Source organism: Ramularia collo-cygni (genome assembly GCF_900074925.1).
Source record: "Ramularia collo-cygni strain URUG2 genome assembly, contig: RCC_scaffold03, whole genome shotgun sequence".
NCBI classification, from domain to species: Eukaryota; Fungi; Ascomycota; class Dothideomycetes; order Mycosphaerellales; family Mycosphaerellaceae; genus Ramularia; species Ramularia collo-cygni.
This window is the reverse complement of record NW_019716257.1, coordinates 275,368-293,162: the sequence shown is the minus strand read 5'-3', so window position 1 is coordinate 293,162 and position 17,795 is coordinate 275,368. Positions and strand designations below refer to the sequence as shown.

Here is a 17,795-nt window from a genome sequence, read left to right as displayed (position 1 = left end):
TGAGGGGCTGTCTACCGTGCAATTGTCAGGACGGGGAGCTCGAATGCTTACTCCCGGCTACGCAATTCGTGAAGCCGATAGCCCTGTTCGCACATGAACTTGTGTGGAGCTGCGGCAGTGCGCGTGGTACACCATCAACGCCTCTCTGCGGAGCCCGGCGGTCGAAGCACAGTGGATGGAGTCGCCAACGTGCAGTCCAGGCGGAGGTGCGTGCAGCAGGATCATGTCGATCACCAAGCACCTAACTTAAGATGTGGTGGGAGGTAGGTAGACCAGGGTCTGGTCTCGTCAGTGGACACGGGAAACAACGGTTTTGTTGCCCGCCGCGTCCAGGTCCAGCTCTACCAGTCCCAAACAACGACACGCGGTCGAACCGGGGAAGCCGCGATGGCATCTTTAGACGCATCCGCCTCTTCACGCCATGTTGTAGCCGGTTTGTACGCTCAACGGGTATACCACGACGACATTGTGTATGCAGACGAGGGAGAGGTCACGATTCATGACGATGTTGATAAAGGTGGAGAAGCGGGCGGGCATTTGTTGACGACGAATCACTGTGAATGGCCGTGGCGCTGATCCCATCCTCCAAACGCCGTGCGTGCATTGCCAATGCAAGGGACTGCAGAGGGCGATGCCGGACGCAGCCAATGGGAGATGTGGAGGCGGTTTGCGAACACGCGAGACCTCCACGCAGAGCCGAGATCACGAGTGCCCAAGTGGTCCGGCTAAGACGTTTGCTGGAGGGAGATTCCCTGCTGGCGCGGCCGCCATGGGCAACCGCGCAAAGGCCGCAATGGCTCGTTCGGGGCTGAGCGAGCTTGGCTGGGCACGAGGGGGCGTCGTCGATCACTTTGATTGAAAGGCGTGTGCGATGATGGAATCATTGGGTGGTGATGGCGCTTGGATGGGGGGAGGGTCCAGCATGGGTGCGTGCAGCTGCCACCATGCCAGGGCGGGATCGGTACAGTACATACTGCAGACTCGTACATACAGGTGAAGATGCGATGCATTGCAGATTTGGAGAGCTGCTGCGTGTGTCGTATTCGGCGGACGCTTCTGGAGGGAGGGCAGATTATGCCGATCGTGTTGCGAAAGCGAGCTAGGTCCTGCGCAAGCCAATCCAATTCCATCGGAGTTTCTTTGCCCTAGCCCAAACCTTGTTCGCTCCGGCTGAGTGAGGCCTAGAGAGATTCATCTGTCGGGTTGGTTCTTCTGCCTCTCCACTCGGACAGACTCTCTCTCCATCCACACCTTCCCACGCCCACCCCTCCGATCTCCTCCTCCCTCGCCCCTCTTCTTCTTCTCCTTCTTCCCTTCCAATCCACCGGGCTCGACTTGTTGCTGGCCAGCGTTCGCCGTGCTGTGCCGCAAGCTCGCTGCCGTCCACTCCTTTGGTGCTATCATCCCTTCGATTGGAGAGAAAAAGTCGCCTGTGCCGCTTCGCTCGCCTGCCTGGTTGCAGCTATTCACTCATATCCCCACTTGTATGGCCCATCTGGCGCCTGCGCTGCTGCCTCCCGCGCGCCTATCGTACTGATTCCATCCGGCAGATAATCAACACGCGCCGATCAAACTGCCATTGCTGCATTGCTATCTTGGGCACCTGCTCTCATTACCGCCAACCGTGCCGCTCGCAACTGTTCGGCTGGGTTCACCTGGACCGCATCCCGTCGCACCCTTCTCCCCTCGATGAGTGTGCTAGTGATTGACACATTGCTCTCGCATCTATCCCTATCGCTGTCCTAATCGCGGAGCAAACTCAACACCATGGCCGAGGTCATCATGTCGCCATACTCGGAAACAATGACTCTACCATTGGCGACCCAGGCGCCAGAGATCCACATGGTGTCGAACCCACAGTTTGTGTTTCCCATGCGTTCACCATCATCCCAAGCCGCCGAGCTCTCCACTTCTTCCACCGGCCCTTCCCATCGACGGCCAATGTCATTCCACACCAGTAACGCAAGCTCGCGACCGCGAACTGCAGAGAGTAGACATATGCGAGGTGTATCCGCTTTGCCGAGTTTTAGCTTCAGCGCGACCGACGCATCAGGTCTACAAGCCGAGCAGACCGCGCAGGCCGACCAACCCGGACAGTCCGGAAAGAATGAGACTTTACTTGCTACACCACGCGGAGGACACAGGAGGAATGTCAGCGAGCTGGTGGGTGGCGTCGGTGTTCGTGGTGCGATCAGTGCCAGTCCAACCAAGACGACCGCCATACCCATGACTTCAAGAGGAGGACACAGGCATCGTAGATCTACCGCCATCTCTGGACACGACTTGAGCTTTCTCATGTCGCCTGCAGAGCCCGAGCCGCGATTGAGCAGCAGCCTCCCGAGTACTCCCATGGATCACCCTGGGCATGTATCTCGCTCTTCGACGGCCACCGCGGATGGATCTGGCCCGGTGCCGCTGCCGGAATCTCCTACCCGCCCTCCATCCAGGCCTCGAGTGGAGTTTTCGGATAATGTAGAGTACATACCCAGACCACTCTCTACCATCTCATCCGAGACTGAAGGCTCGATGTCGACCAGACGAGGTCATTCTGTTAACAACAGCATCTCGTCTATGCTCAGCCTAGGCACACCCAGTCCGCCCGTAACGCGAGTCCATACCCGAATGGCATCTTTGGGAGCGATGCCGGAAGACGCCCAGCTTCAATCGCACAGATCATCTCTCGAGTATCGGAAGCGTGGTGACAAAGAAGGCCATTGGCTAAAAGGAGAATCTCCAGAAGGACACCAACGCCGCCCAGTGACAGAGTCCGGAATTGCGCCTCCGAAACTTGCATTTACACTTGACGCCGCGCCTACTAAAGCTCTCCCACCTCACAGAAAGCGACAGTCGATCGGCCACGCTCTTGGCTTTGACCGCCGCCGAAGCGAACCTCTCATGGGAATGTATTCAGGAGAGTCGTCGCGCCTATCGGCTTTGTCATTACAGGAGCCAGCGCATGTGGACCAGTATGATCAAGAGGACCCAGAATTTGACAGCTCTCGTCGCTCTTCGACCCGGCGCATCAAAGATTGGGCATTCTCCAAGATCTCGCGTATTGCGAGCAAGCCACACAGTGAAGGCAAGGAGAGCCCGTCGATCAAGTCGTCGTCTCCCACCACATCTCCCTCCATGCCCGACATCTCACCTGCGATTCCGGAGCCAGTCGCTGAGACAGATCTTGATGCAGTGTTCAGCGAGGGATCCGAAATTTCACAACCTGCCTTTACACAGGTGTTCCCAGTAGCCGGGCTTGGTATTCCTCCATTGAGCCAACGCAGGAGCTTCCCTTCACCAGATACGGAGGATTACGGCTCAATGTTAGATCTTGACGCGGCACTCGGGCCATTCAACACGCCATCTTCCCAGAAACAACGACGTGGATTGCACAGCAGTCGTGGCGCTCGGGACTTTTCCATACAGGGCAGTGCATATGTGCCAAGCCACGGGCGAACCTACAGCGCTCCTGTGCTGTCAGCCTTCGACCATGGTAGAAGTTCTAGTCCACCACAGGCGGCCATGGCAGATGTTTTTGAAGAGGAGGAAGAGGAGGAGCTTGTGCTACCAAACGCCGCGCAGGAAGAGCTCGCTCAAGATGAAGATGCATCGCTGGGTGTACATTTGGTCGACTCGGCAGAGAACATAACTACTGGGAATGTGATGGATTGCGGTGTTGACGATGGAACAAACCTTGGAGCTGCGTGGGACCCGGAGCAACTAAACACATACACAACATCGAACTCTCGGCTCTCCACGCCGCTCGCGGGCCACAGGCCGCAATCGATCATCGAAGACACCATCATAGAAGAATCCATCCCTCTGGAGCCGGCCATTGTCGATTTCCACGAAGAGCCTAGAGCACCTTCTCTCACAAAGTCTTCCGACAGCAGTGAGGCACCCACCATCATGGCGTCCTCTACAGGTATGCTGGATCTACCGGATGGGCAGCCGAATACGACGACACCCGAGACGTACCAGTCATCGGAGTTCTCGTCTCCTGACACTGGACGGRGGCAAGGCTCTTTCGACACATCTCGGCTTGGGACGTCGGCATCATCTATTGCTGACAATCGCACCATGAGCTCTTACACCACTGGAGACCAGTCTCATGACATGCACGCATCAACCGATGATGTACCTTCGCTTACGAGCAGTCGCTCTACAATGTTGAGTACGCTACATGCAAATTCCTCGCGACGGGATGTCACCAGCACTCGGACGCCATCTTTAATTTCCAATAACCTGGATCCCTTGACCGCAACGGCACGTCGTCGTAAGCGCAACAGCATTCAAAGCCTGTCCCAGCTTATGGGTGGTCCATTCGGGTCTTCTCGAGCTGGTGACCTGGACTTGGTGCGACCCAAGACAGCAATCGACATGGCAGCAGTGAAGAAGCCCAAGGAGCATAAATTGAAAAAGCTCATGTTCTGGAAGTCCAAGCATYGAGAAGCCAGCGCATCGACGTAAATGTTTAGATTTCATCAACCCAGCGAACCACAGCAGCAGTACGACTGATATAATTCGCACTTGCGGAGTCTTTTATTTTAATGACCCAGTGCTTGATTTTTAGGGCGGAGAGGAGGGCCTTTACGATGCATAGAAGGGGGTGTTCTACACGGCACTTGGAACACGCGGCCATGGATGGAGACCCACCCGAAACACACTTGAGCGAGGATTGATGGATATTTGCTGGGAGTTTTGGGAGCCATGTAGATGGAGGAGAGATTGACAAGGAGGGAAGGAAGAGAAAGCAACCTGCTATTATGACTGGGTGTAGCAGAGGATTGTGATTTAGAATCACTTTATGATGAGCATATGCTATGCAATTGACGAAATCAATCAATATACCTCCACCTTTATCTCGATCCCTTGTCACATCGATTGGAATGGTAGATTGGACAAACAACAAGAGGTGGATTCTCTGACGTGTTGTGGGTGAAACGGCGTGTCGAGTGAAACGCTCTACGCATGGTCTCCATCCTTGCTATGACCTGGCAAGACATGACGACGTTCCCGTACGCTTGTTGCACCGAAATAAGGCCTCCACACGCAAGCACCCGCGATCGTGGCTTCAAGGACCAGGCCGTGTGGGGAGATTATTTTCGTACTTTGGACTTGGAGGGTGAGAATCAAGTCAGCAATAAATAATAAGGTGGATGTGCGCGGTCGCAATCTTGCTGCCAACCAGGCATCTCACAACACCCACAACATCATTGACATCAAAAACCATGCAATGACGGGTGATTTGCTACGAAGTGTTGCCGTTGCACGTTGAAACCAAGACACGCAAGCAAAAGCCAATTTTCACGAGGGCTTGCAGATCGCAACACCAAGCTTCAGGGACGGGGGTGCTGATTGGCTGGAGTGGGGAATTMTTGATGGTCGGGGAAAGGTTGGCCAGTCTTGGGACGCGTCCCAGAGGTTGCCGCTACCTAAGTAAGCTACTACCTTACTGTACCTTCCATTCTCTTCCCACACAGGAGAGGAGAGAGCGTCTGATGTAAGAGCCTTTCTCCGGCAAGACCCAACCCAGTGCACCTTATTCATTCATTCGTGGGTTGTCCTCCCTCTTCCTCTCTTTCCTCTACCACCACCCGTCGCTCTTTCTACCATTGCTCCAATTTAACCACTTACTTCTTACCTTGTTTCTTAATCGATATCAACGTCTCTCGCTCGCTTCGAGACGTCCTTCTCTCACTCACTCTCCCTCACTCACACACTGATCGCACCCCTACCCGACCAACCCGGCCGCGGATACGATATTGAACCCTCCACATAACCCACCCACCCATTCACCCACATCACAATGAAGAGCGCTTTCGCTTTGGTAGCGGCTACGGCTGCATTTGCCAACGCCGTCGCAACTCCCGCCAAAGAAGCGGCATCTGGCACGAGCTCTGGAAGCCTGCCTGCCGTCTCGGTCAAGGGCAATGCTTTCTTCGCTGGCGACAACCGTTTCTACATCCGTGGAGTTGACTACCAGCCCGGTGGTAGCAGCAAGGCTTCCGACCCCATTGCAAACATCGACACTTGCAAGCGCGACATTGCCGAGTTCAAGAAGTTGGGCATCAACACCATCCGTGTCTACACCGTCGACAACACAGCCAACCACGACGAGTGCATGAAGGAGCTGGCGAATGCGGGCATCTATCTCGCATTGGATGTGAACACGCCCAAGTACTCGATCAACCGTGCCGACCCAGAAGTCTCCTACAACGACGTCTATCTGCAGAGCATCTTTGCTACCATTGATGCTTTTGCCAGCTACACCAACACTCTTCTCTTCTTCTCCGGGAATGAAGTCATTAACGCGGACAACAACACCAACTGTGCCCCTTACATCAAGGCCACTACGAGAGATATGAAGCAGTACATTGGCAACCGTGGATACCGTCAGATCCCTGTGGGATACTCGGCTGCGGATGTGGAGAGTAACCGCTACGAAATGGCTCAATACATGAACTGCGGTACCGATGACCAGCGCAGTGACTTTTACGCATTCAACGATTACTCTTGGTGTGATCCTTCCTCGTACAYCACCTCTGGTTGGGACCAAAAGGTTGACCAGTACGGCAACTACTCTCTCCCTCTTTTGTGAGTACCATCTTGAGATCATTGTATGGATCACAGCTAATGAAGATATCCAGCCTCTCTGAATATGGATGCATCACCAACGATCGCAAGTTCCAGGAAGTTGCCTCTCTCTACGACCCCAAGATGACCGGCGTTTACTCTGGTGGTCTCGTCTATGAGTACTCCGAGGAGGGTTCCGGATATGGTCTCGTCAAGATCTCTGGTGATTCTGTTAGTGAGACTCCCGATTTCTCAGCTCTGTCCGACGCCCTCTCCAAGACCAAGGCACCTCAGGGTGATGGTGGCTACCGACCTGACGGTCAGGCCAGCGAGTGCCCTACCACCTCCAAGACTTGGGWAGTCACTGACTTTACCGGATCGGATCTCCCTGCGATGCCCGAGGGCGCGCAAGAGTACATGCAAAAGGGTGCTGGAACTGGACCTGGTCTCAAGGGTGATGGATCGCAGAACGCCGGCGGCCAGAGCACTGGTACCGCGAGCGCTGGATCTGGTCAGCCCTCCAGCACTGGTTCAGCGGGAGGTGACAAGAAGGGAGCTGCGAGCACCGCACAGATTGGTTTCGCACCATTCCTTTGCACTGCTGTGGTTTTTGTGTCGACGCTGCTTGGTGCGACTCTGTTGTAGACCGTTTACTCTTGTGGCGTTGGACTTGTCGAGGATGGTGATTGGAAAGGACATGTCTGTGTGTGTTTTACATGTTACTGCTGTATACCATTGTCAGACGTAGTTTCTATCTTGCGAATTGTGGTTCATCTTGTCATGATGGCGTTGGAAGGATAGATTTGTATGTATCTGGAAAGAAAAGTCAAATGAATTGCCTTGAAAACAGGAGTAGTTTGAAGGGGTTGAATACCCGTTAATGTCTTTCCTTGGGTTGCGATAAGAGTAGAGCAACCCGACTGTTCCATAGAGGAAGGAGTGGTGGAGAAACTGCGTGTACTACAGTGGATCTTACTTCATTGAAGACTCTGTACGTTACATCAACAATACGCTTCATCCACCATCCACCATCCACAGCAACATCTCATTTCATCTTCAATGTTCCTTCTTTGCTTTTGGTGAACACGCACACGACGGGATTTCCCCCCTCTTCGGCTCCATCTCGGGACGAGAAGGAAGTTGACATCTCGGGCTCTCTTCACAGCATCCATCTCCATCTCCATCTCACACCGACCTCACAGGATTGCGTTCTTTGAGCTCGGATGCTGTCTTATTCCTTCCCCCATCATAGGGCCTGGACCTGACAGAGAATCGAGACCCATCCCCGCATACATTGGGACGGGACCTGGAGGAGCTGCACCTAGAGTATGTGGATTCACCCTGCATGCATGCATGMATTGCTCCGGAAATCTCCACCCCTCCATCCAGGAATCTCCTCACCTCCTCTACAGACCGAAAGCGCCATCTATGTGTAAGGTATTGGCAGGGCAGGGCAAAGCAATCAATCGCTCCCCGCTAATTGGACCTCTCTTCCTCGTATAGTTACGCCACTCTATCGATCGCGTGGTCTGTCTGCCAAGCCAAGCCAAGCCATGCGAGATTATATATTAAATACCTTGACGCCATCAACCCTAACTAATGCATCCACCATGTAATGTATGCCACTGAAGGATTGCATGATGCAGCTCCTCAACCAAGCAGATGCAGATGAAAATAAACAAGGCGTTTCTTATCACAATCCACAGCCTCGCCCTATTGGGGAGGTGTTACTGGCCAAGGTAAGGTAGGTGGGTACTACTACTGATGGTCCGGCAGGGATTGATAGTGTTTTTCGTATATCGTCGTTGGAATATACTACACCGGCGAGAGAAATGGGCTGCCGAGAAGGAAGGATGGAAGTCCAGCAGGTTTATAAGAGCAGTCTATTCTCACACATCCCGCGATTCAACCAATCTTCCCCTCCCCGAGAAAAGAAAAGAARAAAAAAATGAAACTCCTCCCTCTCCTCTCCCTAGCTACAGCAGCAGCAGCAACCAAAACCAAAACCACAACTCCAACAACCTCATCAACCCCCACCCCTCCTCCAAAATCCTGGTCCAACTTCGAAATCACCTCCCTAAAAACCCACCAACCAAACGGCGACCCCTCCCTCCCCTCCGACTGCGCCAACTTCTCCGACCAACAAGGCTGCTACATCATCTCCTTTGACCTCCTTCGTCCAACCGATAACCCTCTCCTCCCAGACCCACAAACAGCTTTTTGCGTCGCGACCTGGGCCGATAACAATCCCGCGAATTGCCATCTCACCTACGAGGGATGTGATGTCCCGTTTGCTGTGAATTCCCCGACGTGTTGGACGAGGTGTTGGCAGGATCGAAGACAGGAATTTGATCGGTTGAGTGGGTTTTTGTTTCGTTTGGGGAAGGGGTTTCAGGTTGGGGAGTTTGTTGTTGAGGTGCAGGGGGTTTCTTATGAGTATGTTCTTTTTGTTCTTGTTCTCATGTTTCCTTGCGCCTTTCTTTTCTTTTGTTCCCCCGTAGAAGGAATCGTGGTTTCTCTAGCTGACGATGATGATGCAGTCAATTCGCCTCCGCGACATTTCTATATTCGGCTTCGTATACGATTAGTAATTCCTCGGCCGAGGAACTCGTGTGTGAGATTGATGGGTCAGGAGGAGCAGGGAGTTATAGTGGGATTCCTGGACTACATGCTGGAGGGGATTGTGCGATGCCGGAGGGAAGTAAAGGGATTTCTCTCGCGGTGGAGTCTACRACGGATCAGTATTTGGGGGGGTATTGTACTAGATAATTGGGTATATCTCTGGAATAGAGGCATGGAAAGGAAAGGAAAGTAGACGAAGTGGAAAATATCCATACATCACACCCCTTCGCCCATCTTCAGGGATTTTTTGATGGACATTGCATCTTTCTTGACCTTTTCAGCTCTTGCTATGAGTTACATAGAATAAGCCGTGTGAGGTAGTACCAAATGGTTTGAGAAGAGGCTATCGATCATTTCGCAAGAAAAAAAAAGTTCGAGCTTCATCAAAAAAGCTCTCCATGGATCCGATCCGCTTCAGCTCAGTTCTGCCTGCCGTCTCAATTCCTGTTCCTCTTCCATCGCTTGAAAATTTCATCATATAGAGATAGACTCTGCTGTGGTCAATCTCATCCCATTTCCTTATGAGCGGGATGATTGTACATATGGGAATGCAAGATGGATGCCAAGTTCCAGCGTGGATTCTCTACAAGTTTAAACTACAATGCCACGCACATGCTAGTACAAGATGCAGAACAATATGACCGTGGTCTGTAGAGACCTTCTGTGTGATTATAAGAAAAAGGCCAGCGTCTCTGCCCTTCAAGAATCAATCCTCCAGGGCACTCCCTTTCCTTCTCCCCCAAACCTCATCGGCATCCCTCATGCCCCTTGACTCGGGAACGAAGAAACGCACAAACAACGCAAAAAACAGCGCCATTCCCGCAAAGAGGAAATAGACCCTGCCGCCGCCCAACCACACATTCAAAACGGGGAAGAACTGCGCGACGACAAATGTCGCCGACCAACTCACAGCCAACGCCCAACTCTGCGTCGCACCGACTGCCTCACTCCCCACTAGTTCACTGGCCAGAATAAAGGGAATGGGACCCAGCCCCAAACCAAACGAAGCGACGAAAGCTATCACAGCGGCGATGCTGAGAGCAGGGATGACGTGGATGATGGAGATGGCGAGGAGGAGGGAGGAGATTCCCATGCCGGTGATGGAGAGGAGGAGGCAGGTTTTGCGGCCGAGGGAGTCGGATAAGGGGGCGCAGGAGGTGGTGACGACGAGGTTGAGGGCGGCGACGAAGATGTTGAGGGCGGTGGAGGAGGTGGGTAGGATGGTGGAGAGGAGAGAGACGCCGTACATGATGATGGAGTTGATGCCGGTGAATTGTTGGGCGAGCATCATCATGCAGACTGCAAAGACTGCTCTTCTGCTTTCCGCGTCGTTGAGCACTCCCCAAGGGCCGAGGGTGGACTTTGCTGGAGGAGAAGGAGAAGAAGAATCGCCGTCTCCCAATAGTGTCGTCTGTTCCTCCCCTTGTTCCACCACCACCTCAGGACCGCCATCCCCACGAATCCTCCTCTCCACCCGTCTAGCTTCCTCCTCCCTCCCCTTCTCCTTCAACCACACAGGACTCTCCACACCCCCTACCAACAATCCAACCATCATCAACCCCGCAATGACCCCTCCCGCCGCCAGAATCCATCTCCACCACCCGGGTCTACTCCAAAACAAGCCCAACACCAAAGCAATCAGAATCCCCAAATTCGTCATGATCTGCGTCGCACTCCCCCACAACCCACTCTTCCCTCGCGGACAAATCTCCGCAATGTAAATCGGCACCACGACCGTCGCCGCCCCCGCCCCAATCCCCGAGAGCAGTCTCCCCGCCGTCAAGAGCATGATACTGGGCGCCAAAGCCTCGCAGATGGGCCCGATGATGGCGAAGAGGGAGGCGTAGACCATTGTGGGCAGTCGGCCGCGAGAAGCAGTCACGGGACCGGAGGAGAGGGCGCCGAGGAGACCGCCGAGGGTGAAGGAGGAGGTGATGAGGCCGAATTGGGACGGGCTCGTGGGGATGCAGGGCGGGAGGAAGGAAGAAGGGTCATGGTTGGGACGGAGGTTCTTTCCATCTTGACATGTCAGGACTTTGGAAGGGGCGTTAAGTTCTGCGAGGTGGAAGCCGAAGAGCAGTGGGCCTAGGGTGGAGATGGCGAGGAGGATGAGGAAGGTCGGCGTGAGGCTGCTGCTGGTGTTGCTGGTCGAGGGCATTTTTTACTTTTTTCGCCGAGATTGGATGGGTTGTCGGGAGCACTGTTGCCTGCAGTKCTGTTCGGGAGGAAAATTCACATGCTGTACATGTTGTCGGTGAGGTCCTTCCTTGCGAGATCACGCTCATCGCGTCCATCTCACCTTCCACCTGTAACGTGGGGTACTTGCGGGATAAGGTAAGGCACGTGCCGCTACCCGCCTCGAACCTAATCTAATCTAGCCTCGGGATGTGGGGAAATCTACGATGAGCGTCATTCACCTCGAACACTCTGATCCAATGCCACCTCCCCTCCTCTCTTACCTTCTTTCTCCTCCTCTCTTACCCCCCTCCTCCTCATCGTCCCACCATCTCCCCCAATCATGCACGACATCCTAATCCTCGGCGCCGGCTGGACCTCCACCTTCCTCCTGCCCCTCCTCCACAAACACTCCCTCTCCTTCGCCGCCACCACCCGCAATGGCCGCAAAGTCGCCGGCTTCCCCACCCTCCAATGGGCCTTTGACCCCAACAACACGGACAAATCCCACTACAAAGCCCTCCCCGCCGCCAAACATATCCTCATCACCTTCCCTCTAACCGGTCCCGGCCAATCCGCGCATCTCATCCACAACTACCAAAAAATCCACGGCCCACACTCCCACTTCATACAATTGGGCAGCACAGGCATCTGGCAGATTTCCCAACCGACATGTTGGACTACGCGCAAGAGTGCATACGACACGACCAACAACCGCGCAATTGCCGAGGACGAATTACTCCGTCTGGGAGGCTGTGTGTTGAATCTCGCGGGTCTGTGGGGCGGGGAACGCGATCCGAGGAATTGGGTCGGGCGTGTCGCGAAAGATAAAGCGGGCGTGAAGGGGAAGAAGAGCGTGCATCTCGTGCATGGAGAGGATGTGGCGAGGGGGATTCTTGCTGTGGTGATGCATGCGTGGAAGGGGGTCAGTGAGGGGCAGCGGTGGATGTTGACGGATGGATTTGTATATGATTGGTGGGCACTGTTTGCCAAATGGGCGGATGATAATCAGGAGGGGAAACAGGGCCCGACGGAGCAGAGTCGATGGGTGTATGAGTTGATGGGGGAGGAGGGGGTGGGGGCTTTGCCGAGGGATATGCAGACGTTGGGGAGGTGTTATGATAGTAGGGAGTTTTGGGCCACGTATGGCATTTCGCCCCTCAAGGCTGGGGTATGATTGAGATGAATTGAATGAGAAGAGTTTTTGGACGAGAGTTGATCATGGGATTTTAGGCGCTTGGTGCTGAGGATGTGGGAATCCGGGCCCTGTCTATGTTATGACCGTCATGAGTACCCTGAAAGATTGAGAGAGAGTACCTTGAAAGATTGAGAGAGCAAAGATAGACGTTGAACTCCTTTGAGGTACGGTACTGTACGAGTCGTCGATTCGTATGGAAACCAAGCTCCCTTTCAATGCAACATTCTAACCAACCTACCGCTTGGCATCTGCAAGACCCTCCTTACCAGACCATCAGCCAGGCCAAACAATTAAGGCATACCGCAAGGTTTTCCCCTCGCCCATGAGAAATTTCGAATCAAACTCTCCACGGCGATTCTTTGAAGAACCGTACTTAGTTTGCTTTGATGGGAGTAAGGTACGGTGCGCTTTGCTGGCTTCCTTTCACGCAATGGGTCTTGAAAGATTGATGGAATCTATTGCGAATCTAGGGAGGGATAAGGTAGTCTCGAGGCTTTGTTTTACTGGTCGAATTATATATAACACGACTTGTAGTGCAGTGCAGGCCGAGATGCTAGTATGATGGATGATAGACGATGGATCATCCGGCTATGGGATCTTTCGACATATCCGGTCAAGTGATGCGCATCTTTCATCATCGTTCAGTGAAGATGTATATATATATGTATATATAATTAGCATGTGTTCGCCGAGTTCCAACTTCGTACGTTACGACGCCTTCTCATTCCTTTCAAAACCCGTGGGACCGAWCATTTTAGTAGCGAAGATGAAATTTCTAGATGAACGAGGTGGGAGGACAATACTGAACCCATTGTAACATTTCACGATGAGTTATTTCCTTACCTATTCCCAGCTCCCTCTTTCTTCGTATACTGTACAAGGGAGGACAAGGTTACTTTCAAGCTTGTTTCAAATGCCAGGGGACGATCATCTGCCGATATGATCCGATTGATTGGTTGAAAAAAGTGGAAGGATCAGCCGGAGAAGAAGAAAGAACGTYAGGCTGTCGATTGTTGAGAGACATTTCTCCCTCTAAAAAAAGGCAGCAAATAACTTGTGCACCTTACCATCCGATCCGTCAGTACTCGGAATTTCTTGTCATTGCTCCTCCCTTTATCCCTCGTGTGTCCGAGACAGCCATGGCCTGCCTCGGGGTCATGAGTTGATTCTGCGGATGACTTCCGCCCGTTGAACGCCAACGCACCGCCGACAAGTTATTTTGACGTCTATGATGATGCCATTCGAGTCTTGTGTGTTTACTACTTTAGATCCGGGGTGTGCAACTCGAAAGGGAGGAGAAAAGTACCTTAGCCACCTGGCAATTAAATGGATCTGTTTTGTCACCTCATCACATCCAACGCGTAAAAATTGACAGCTCATCAGCATCCATCTGCCCAACTGTCGCGCCTTCCATCATGTATCTCCTCCCAATTTGACAGGCTTGACCTTGTCAGAGCTCGACAAATGGAGAGAGTCCACGTCAAAAGTAACCTGAATCTGGAATTTTGCCCCCTTGGCTACACCGCTTACCGAGGAAGAGCGACCGAGTTATCCTTATCCTCTCAATGTACTTGGAACTTCCCGGACGGCCCTCCGTAGACCATGCTCAATCCGTCCGTGGTCGCACCTTCCGCTCCCCTCGTAGCCATACATACTTTGTTGTACAGCTGGAAGCCGAGCACAAGGAAAGATCCGCTCTCTTGACATTCTCTAGCCCCGTTGATCAGCGGGATCAACGTTCAGATCAACGTGCCAGCGGTCTCGCATCTTCTCCCCATCGAGGCATTCCACTCCCACACACAAAGCACACCACGCACACAAATGATGAAAAAAAAAAGGTCAGCTAAAGTTGGCTCGTTCAAGCCGCTGACTCTGGCTCCGGTGCAACGGCCCTTGAGCTCTGCAGTGGTGAGTCGTAGAGCATTTTAGTTCTGGAGGTGTTGTACGGTGGGTCCACTTGGTATGTATGGTCACCGCACCGTCCTTCCATCTGTCTGCCCATTCTCTGTTTTCCCACCCCCATTCCACTCCACCCTTTTCTCTTCGTCAGCCTGTCAACCCCCAAAGCATCGTGAATCATGTCGTCCAGAAACATGTCGGAAGCCAGCACAAGCGCAGATGCCCCTCAAATGGTAGCCTTTGAGCCAGGCGATCCCTCCAATCCCTACAACTGGTCAAAAGGCAAAAAGATGCTCATCATCCTGCTCGGAACGCTGGTGGTCTTTAACACCACTCTGGCCAGTTCACTTCCCAGTCTCGCACAGCATGCCATCCTCGACCACTTCCACATTGATGGGGACATTGAAGGCCCACTTCCCAACTCCATTTATCTCGTGGGATACATTCTTGGCCCTACGGTCTGGGCACCGCTCAGTGAACATATTGGAAGGAGGTGGATTACCATGGGATCTTTCATCGCTTATGCCGCTTTCGAGGGCGCTTGCACGGGTGCGCCGACTTGGGGGAGTCTCATTGGACTTCGTTTGTTGACGGGTGAGTCGCCGCTCATCATGCATGTTTCATTGGAAGGTACGATGGATGACTGACTGACGTGGGCTACCGGGTAGGCATCTGTGGATCTGCTCCCATTTCTTTGATCGGAGGCCTTTTCGCCGACGTCTTGGATGATCCGGTATGGCGAGGGAGATCCATTGCTTGGTTCGTCACCATTTCCGGCGTCGGGCCTTTTCTGGGTCCGGTCGTGTCGGGATGTATGGTGCAGTTTGGATGGCAGTGGCCTTTTTGGTATGTTCTACAGTATTCTCCTGTCAAGAGTCCCGGAGATGATCCTCATCGCCGTCTCTTTCAATCAATATATATCTTACAATCACGACTAACTTCTCCCAAAAGGCTCGAAGTCATCTGCGCAGGAGCATGCGCCATCCCTCTCATCCTCTTCCTCCCCGAGACCTTCGCCCCCGCACTCCTCCAAGCCAAAGCGAAGAAATTCCGCAAAGAACATCTCGACAAACCACCAATCTACGCACCGCTGGAATTACAACAACACACAGGCTTCCTACAGCTAGTAACCCGCATCGTCGCAAGACCCCTCCAAATGATCATCTCAGAACCGATTGTCGCCGCCTGCTGCATATATCTCGCCTTGGTCTACTCGACAGTCTACATGCTCTTCCAATCCTTTGGCGTGATTTACCCTCCGATATATGGTTTCGGACCCCTACAAACCGGCCTCGCATTCCTACCCATGACAGTCGGAGCCTTCATTTCTCTACCCGTGTACTTTTGCTACGACGCCTACCTCCGCAACGCCAAATCCGCAAGAAAATCCTGGGCCTTCAAAGAAGAATTCCAACGACTTCCTCTAGCCTGTCTCGGAGGTCCCCTAATGCCGATCGGCATGTTCTGGATCGGATGGACAGCGCGGAAATCCATACATTGGATCGTCCCCATGCTCGGAGGACTCCCCTTTGGTTTGGGATTCATCCTGGTTTTCATCGCTCTGTATAATTATATGGTGGATGCGTATAAAATCTACTCGGCTAGTGCGGTAGGAGCTACGAGTATCGTTCGGAGCGTCTGTGGCGTTGTGCTGCCTTTTGCTGCGAGACCTATGTATGAGACTCTTGGGGTGGGGTGGGCGTGTAGTTTACTTGGTTTTGCGAGTGCGGTTATGTGTGCTATTCCGTGGATTTTCATCTCTTGTGGTCCGGAGTTGAGGGCTAGGAGTCGGATTTGTAGGGAGTTGGCGGGGGCGAGTGAGGAGGGACGGGGACGGGGAGATATGGGTGGGAAGCAGGTTTCGGATGGGGAGTCGCAGCAGGGGGGAGGTGGAGATGGAGGTGGAGAAGAGGAGGGTTGCGAGGATGATGCGGGATGATGGAGAGATGGATGATAAATGATGTTGGTGTTGTGAGGGATGGGTTACATGCTGATGTGGAGATTCCGTGATTGAGAGACGTGAATAATGATTGATGATGATGATGGGAATGAATGATGCTTGCTTGGTACTATGATTGTTGAGCTTCATAGCTTCTCGTTGTCGATATCTCAAGACAATGCCATATGGGAAATCTATCAACGAAAGTATCMATCCTATCCTAGACTTTCTTTCATAGAGCAGCTAGGTAAGTAAATCTTTTCCGGTTATATAAGCTAGCGAAAGTAGCAATTTAAACGCTCTAAAAAGGAAGGAGGTAGGTAGGTAGGTAGGTGGGTAGGCAGTAACTAACCAGATTCGTATTATAAAGATATTTTTGGAAAAACGGGTGGCTATAGAGTATATATTCGAAGATAGATATATGATGGCTGTAATGGAATATCTTGCCTTGTTCTTAGGAATGTAGAGCGTGTGTGGTATGTACTTGTTACCTGAACGTAATCAATAGTCGTGTATACTACTTTACTTCCCTGGCCTTTTTGGAATGTACGGAGGAGGAGATAGCTTTAGGGGGGAAAATATTGTTAGAAGAGATTCGGGAAATGTTCGTTTATATGAATTTATTCACTTACTTTGAATTTTGTAATCAAAGCTTTAGAGGGAAGGTCTTTTGGCATGCGATTTGTAGGGTGTTGAAGGAAGGGCCTTTATACTCGCTGAAAAGTGAAGCAATTCACTTATCTTTAAAAGTGAGTATCGAGAGAGTCGACTTTTAGCACTTGGTCCTTTCGCTATCCTATACGTTATAAATTCAAATCTCGTCGTCATAATAGAGCATGTACTGATTACAAATTTCAAGTGAGTGAATCCATGTAAGTGAATGCTCTCGTCTCCACAGAGCTCTACTACTATGCGGTGCGAATCCCATAACATGGAAACGTCCAGATTGTAGTAACGCTCCTATTCAAGACGCTTAACAACGACAAAATTCATATACATAGAAAAGTAAGATTATTTCGTCCCGAAGTACACACATGGGCCCTATATACAATGAAACCTTCCTTCCCCATCAAAATCAATGCAACGCCCCCGACCCCGTTCCCCCATAAATATCACTCAAGCAGGCCACGACTCTCCCTGATACCAATGCTCCACAATACATCCCCCATCCCACAAAAACCTATCCGTAATCAACCCCACATCCGCCTGCCACTGCAAATACGCATACGGAGCAATCCACTTGCTCCTCAAAGGTTGAGTGGCCATATTATCCCAAATGGGAGACATGTTCGCCCAAGCTGCATCACGGGTTGCGGCTTTGGGGTTGTGGTTCTGTGGATATATATGCCAAGTCAGTCGGAATCGTACCCATGAGAGGGGGGAAGGAGGGAG

At 52.4% G+C, this 17,795-nt stretch overlaps 7 protein-coding genes; 5 read left to right on the top strand and 2 right to left on the bottom strand.

The window, feature by feature from the left end:
• Positions 1 to 1,767: 1,767 nt before the first annotated feature.
• RCC_02463 (uncharacterized protein) lies at positions 1,768 to 4,464 on the top strand (the record flags this gene model as incomplete). The annotated part of the gene is made up of 1 exon (XM_023767753.1): positions 1,768 to 4,464. The coding sequence occupies one exon, from the start codon at positions 1,768 to 1,770 to the stop codon at positions 4,462 to 4,464; it is 2,697 nt and encodes an 898-aa protein (XP_023623521.1).
• Positions 4,465 to 5,803: 1,339 nt separating this feature from the next.
• On the top strand, positions 5,804 to 7,215 carry RCC_02461 (probable GEL1 protein; the record flags this gene model as incomplete). XM_023767752.1 has 2 exons in its annotated part: positions 5,804 to 6,591; positions 6,645 to 7,215. The coding sequence occupies 2 exons, from the start codon at positions 5,804 to 5,806 to the stop codon at positions 7,213 to 7,215; spliced, it is 1,359 nt and encodes a 452-aa protein (XP_023623520.1).
• Positions 7,216 to 8,518: 1,303 nt separating this feature from the next.
• Positions 8,519 to 9,339, top strand: RCC_02460 (uncharacterized protein; the record flags this gene model as incomplete). XM_023767751.1 has 2 exons in its annotated part: positions 8,519 to 9,006; positions 9,111 to 9,339. 2 exons carry the CDS (start codon positions 8,519 to 8,521, stop codon positions 9,337 to 9,339), a joined length of 717 nt encoding a protein of 238 aa, XP_023623519.1.
• A 559-nt stretch (positions 9,340 to 9,898) lies between these two features.
• On the bottom strand, positions 9,899 to 11,350 carry RCC_02459 (related to permease of the major facilitator superfamily; the record flags this gene model as incomplete). Its single annotated transcript, XM_023767750.1, has 1 exon — positions 9,899 to 11,350. The coding sequence occupies one exon, from the start codon at positions 11,348 to 11,350 to the stop codon at positions 9,899 to 9,901; it is 1,452 nt and encodes a 483-aa protein (XP_023623518.1).
• A 360-nt stretch (positions 11,351 to 11,710) lies between these two features.
• On the top strand, positions 11,711 to 12,544 carry RCC_02458 (uncharacterized protein; the record flags this gene model as incomplete). Its single annotated transcript, XM_023767749.1, has 1 exon — positions 11,711 to 12,544. The coding sequence occupies one exon, from the start codon at positions 11,711 to 11,713 to the stop codon at positions 12,542 to 12,544; it is 834 nt and encodes a 277-aa protein (XP_023623517.1).
• Positions 12,545 to 14,658: 2,114 nt separating this feature from the next.
• On the top strand, positions 14,659 to 16,403 carry RCC_02457 (related to fluconazole resistance protein (FLU1); the record flags this gene model as incomplete). XM_023767748.1 has 3 exons in its annotated part: positions 14,659 to 15,058; positions 15,133 to 15,310; positions 15,416 to 16,403. 3 exons carry the CDS (start codon positions 14,659 to 14,661, stop codon positions 16,401 to 16,403), a joined length of 1,566 nt encoding a protein of 521 aa, XP_023623516.1.
• Positions 16,404 to 17,519: 1,116 nt separating this feature from the next.
• Positions 17,520 to 17,795, bottom strand: part of RCC_02456 (uncharacterized protein) — a gene marked incomplete at both ends in the record, with an annotated part of 528 nt that continues 252 nt past the window's right edge. The window contains one exon of the mRNA XM_023767747.1: positions 17,520 to 17,735. Within this exon, the coding sequence (XP_023623515.1) occupies positions 17,520 to 17,735 (216 nt within the window).